The 4180-nt window shown below is 48.8% G+C and overlaps 1 protein-coding gene across 1 annotated transcript; it reads left to right on the plus strand.

Moving 5' to 3' along the window:
- The first annotated feature begins 297 nt into the window (after positions 1-297).
- Positions 298-1245, plus strand: LOC104679148 (olfactory receptor 2V1). The gene has a single exon (XM_010384635.2). It carries the CDS (start codon positions 298-300, stop codon positions 1243-1245), a length of 948 nt encoding a protein of 315 aa, XP_010382937.2.
- The last annotated feature ends 2935 nt before the right edge of the window (positions 1246-4180 follow it).

The following is a 4180-nucleotide window of genomic DNA, read 5'->3' on the forward strand; positions in this document are numbered from 1 at the left end:
CCCAGCTATGTGGAAAGCCTGGGCTTTGCTGGCTGAAGGAGAATTGTCCAACAGTCCTGGGGCACATGAAATGATCCCATTTCTACCCTCTGGGTTTGGACATGCACAAATAACCATGTGGAGTCCAATTTCAGAGCTGGCAGAGGTCCTGTCACCTGTGTCACAGGAATACGAGAGTGTCCTCCTGCATGTCTCAGAGCATATGCTGTTGAACTGAAGAATTTGGAGCACAATAGAGACATGTCCCTCAATCTCATAATTTCTCTGTGTTCTCAGGTGACAGTGAGCGACTAAGCCATGGGAAGATGGGTGAACCAATCATACACAGATGGCTTCATCCTCTTGGGCATCTTTTCCCATAGCCAGACTGACCTTGTCCTCTTCTCTGTGGTTATGGTGGTCTTCACAGTGGCCCTCGGTGGGAACATCCTCCTCATCTTCCTCATCTACATGGACCCTCAACTTCACACCCCCATGTACTTCTTCCTTAGCCAGCTCTCCCTCATGGACCTCATGTTGGTCTGTAACATTGTGCCAAAGATGGCAGCCAACTTCCTGTCTGGCAGGAAGTCCATCTCCTTTGTGGGCTGTGGCATACAAATTGGCTTTTTTGTCTCTCTTGTGGGATCTGAGGGGCTCTTGCTGGGACTCATGGCTTATGACCGCTACGTAGCCATTAGCCACCCACTTCACTATCCCATCCTCATGAATCAGAAGGTCTGTCTCCAGATTATTGGGAGCTCCTGGGCCTTTGGGATAATCGATGGAGTGATTCAGATGGTGGCAGCCATAAGCTTACCATACTGTGGCTCGAGGAATGTGGATCACTTCTTCTGTGAGGTGCAAGCTTTACTGAAGCTGGCCTGTGTAGACACTTCCCTTTTTGACACCCTCCTCTTTGCTTGCTGTGTCTTCATGCTTCTCCTTCCCTTCTCCATCATCGTGGCCTCCTATGCTTGCATTCTAGGGGCTGTGCTGCGAATGCGCTCTGCTCAGACCTGGAAAAAGGCTCTGGCCACCTGTTCCTCCCACCTGACAGCTGTCACTGTCTTCTATGGCGCAGCCATGTTCATGTACCTGAGGCCTAGGCGCTACCGGCCCCCCAGCCATGACAAGGTGGCCTCTATCTTCTACACGGTCCTTACTCCCATGCTCAACCCCCTCATTTACAGCTTGAGGAACCAGGAGGTGATGGGGGCACTGAGGAAGGTGCTGAACCACTGCAGGATTGGCAGCCAGCCCTGAACTCCAGAGTCTGGTGCCTGCTGTGCCACTTCTTGCCTGTGTCACATTGCTAAGTCACTCAACCTTTGTGTCTGCTGCCATTCTCCTGTTGATGGTCACTGCCTGGTTTATAGGTTTTGGCCATTGTAAGAAAAGCCACTATGAACATTCCTGTACCAAAAAGAAAAAGAAAAAAGAAAAAAAGAAAAGAATCATGACATCTGCACTCTGAGGGATTTTGTAAAGATCACGATGTGTCAATCCAAAGCTCCATGAAGAAGCAATGCCTTGCTATTATTGTCATTGTGGATTGTTTATAACCTCCTTGGACTAAATTTACTCTATTTTTTATTTTCTTTATTTTATTTTTTGTGTGCTTCTGCTATTTAATGCTATATTTCTTAATTCTTGGTAATAGCTGTCTTATTGGATGCGTGCTAAGTTCTAGGTTCCTGTTCCTTTTCTCTTCTTTCTAAATTATTTAATTGATGACTTAGGCTAACAAATGTGGATATCTTAAGTGGAAACTTTCTAAATGGCAGAAATTGAGTCCATATAACTCTCTTGGACAGTTATTTGCCTTTTTCTGTGTTCAATTAGAGGCTTTATAAAACCTCCTTTAAGTAATAAAAATAAGTCCCTGCAGTTTAGTAGTTATCCTCGTGGGGGGAATATCTTGCTTTTTGTGTGTTATGAAAGGAAAATATCTTGGGCCCCCAAAATCACAGGATACAGGCAAAACTTAAGCTGGGAACTGCTCAGGGCAAACCTGCTTCCCATTCTATTCAAAGTCATCCCTCTGCTCCCTGAGACAGATGCGTCTTCTGATGGCCTCCTTTGGAGAGGCTCATCAGAAACTCATAGAATGCAACCACTTGTCTCCCACCTACCTGTGACCTGGAAGCCCCCTCCCCTCCCTCCCCCTCCCCTCCCCCAAGAAAATATCTTGGGCCCCCAAAATCACAGGATACAGGCAAAACTTAAGCTGGGAACTGCTCAGGGCAAACCTGCTTCCCATTCTATTCAAAGTCATCCCTCTGCTCCCTGAGACAGATGCGTCTTCTGATGGCCTCCTTTGGAGAGGCTCATCAGAAACTCATAGAATGCAACCACTTGTCTCCCACCTACCTGTGACCTGGAAGCCCCCTCCCTGCTTTGAGTTGTCCCCGCCTTTCTGGACGGAACCAGTGTATTTCTTACATATATTGACTGATGTCTCATGTCTCCCCAAAATATATAAAACCAAGCTGTGCCCTGACCACCTTGGGCATGTGTCGTCAGGACCTCCTGAGGCTGTGTTATGGGCGCGTCCTCCACCTTGGCAAAATAAACTTTCTAGATAAACTGACACCTGTCTCAAATGTTGGGGTTCACAGTATATTAACAGTACCAGACCCTGTGCCTTATAAATAGTAGTTGCTCAATAAAACATTGTTGAATGAATGCAAGAAGAGAGCATCAAGTGAGGTAATATAAACGGAAGCATTTAAAAACTTGACCCTGTTCACATGTCAAGTTTGCTGTGGCAGCTGTGATTCATTATAGTACCTCAAGTTCTTTAACAGTTTAAAACTCTCTCTCTCTAGGAGGATGAAGACTGGAAGAGAAATAAGGAGAGAAACTGAGTCATTATTTTGAAACTTGTGTATCAGTCAGGGTCCATTTAGGAACAAAATCACATCAGTTATTTTAACAGAAAGTTTAATGTAAATAATTGCTGGCCGGGCGCGGTGGCTCACGCCTGTAATCCCAGCACACTGGGAGGCTGAGGTGGGAGGATCACGAGGTCAGGAGATCGAGACCATCCTGGCTGACACGGTGAAACCCTGTCTCTACTAAAAATACAAAAAATTAGCGGGGCATGGTGGCGGCACCTGTAGTCCCAGCTACTCAGGAGGCTGAGGCAGGAGAATGGCAGGAACCTGGGAGGCAGAGCTTGCAGTGAGACCAGATCGCACCACTGCACTCCAGCCTGGGCAACAGAGTGAGACTCCATCTCAAAACAAAAAAAAAGAAAAGAAGAATTACTAGCCAGGCATGGTGGCTCACACCTGTAATGCCAGCCCTTTGAGAAGCTGAGGCAGGGGGATTACTTGAGGCCGGGAGTGCAAGACCAGCCTGGTCCTAGCTACTGTAGTCCGAGCTAAGGAGGCTAAGGAGGGAGGACGGCTTGAGCCCAGGAGTTCAAGGCTACAGTAAGGCAGGGCTGCACCACTGACTGCACTCCAGCCTGGGTGACAGCGAGACCCCATGTCTAAAAAACACAAAAATTAAATAAAATTGCTAACCAGATACTGGAGAAATGAATGGCCAAAACAAGAACACTAGGGATCCTTGGAGCTCAAACATCTGGGGGCAAGCAGTGACCACGGCGTTCCAAGCTCAGCAGAGACCCTGGAGAGGCATCTCCCAGGCCTTGGAGGGCTGCCTGGCCCTGCCCTGTGGTACCTCTGGAGCACGGGGGAGAAGAAGCGGCGTCCAAAGCTGGGCCCAGGCTTCCCAGGAGCAGCTGCTGTGTGGTTGCTGCTGACACTCTGGGTGTTCAGAGGAGGGCCTCAGGTCCCGGCTGCGGAAGTGTGGGGGCCAGTCGGCTGGTGCTTGTTTTCCTAAGGGCAGGATGAGACGAGTGCCCGAAGTGTGAAAGCAAAATCTGCAAAGTGGAGCCAAGTTCCAGGATGAAGAAACATTGCTGGGACGATTTGGACAGGAGAACACAGGACGTCATGAGGACTGGTTTCTTTCCCCTCTTGCTGGCTGACAGCCTCCTTCTAGTGCCCCTCCTGGCAGAGCCTGACGGGGTCCTGACAGCAAAGCAGCCCTAGTGTCACAACTCAGAGGACAGGAGTGTGGGCTGGGGGCTGAGGCAATTGCTTAAAAACGGGTGCAGGGCCCTCCCGTGGCCATTCAGTGTCCACACAGCATTTCACTCACATCTGAACTTCCATTAAACAGCAGG

The sequence above is a fragment of the Rhinopithecus roxellana genome, chromosome 3 (assembly GCF_007565055.1).
Source record: "Rhinopithecus roxellana isolate Shanxi Qingling chromosome 3, ASM756505v1, whole genome shotgun sequence".
NCBI lineage: Eukaryota > Metazoa > Chordata > Mammalia > Primates > Cercopithecidae > Rhinopithecus > Rhinopithecus roxellana.

What these genes read in the sequence shown, in the direction of transcription:
- LOC104679148 (XM_010384635.2), top strand. Translation starts at nt 298, where the DNA reads ATGGGAAGATGGGTGAACCAATCATACACAGATGGCTTCATCCTCTTG.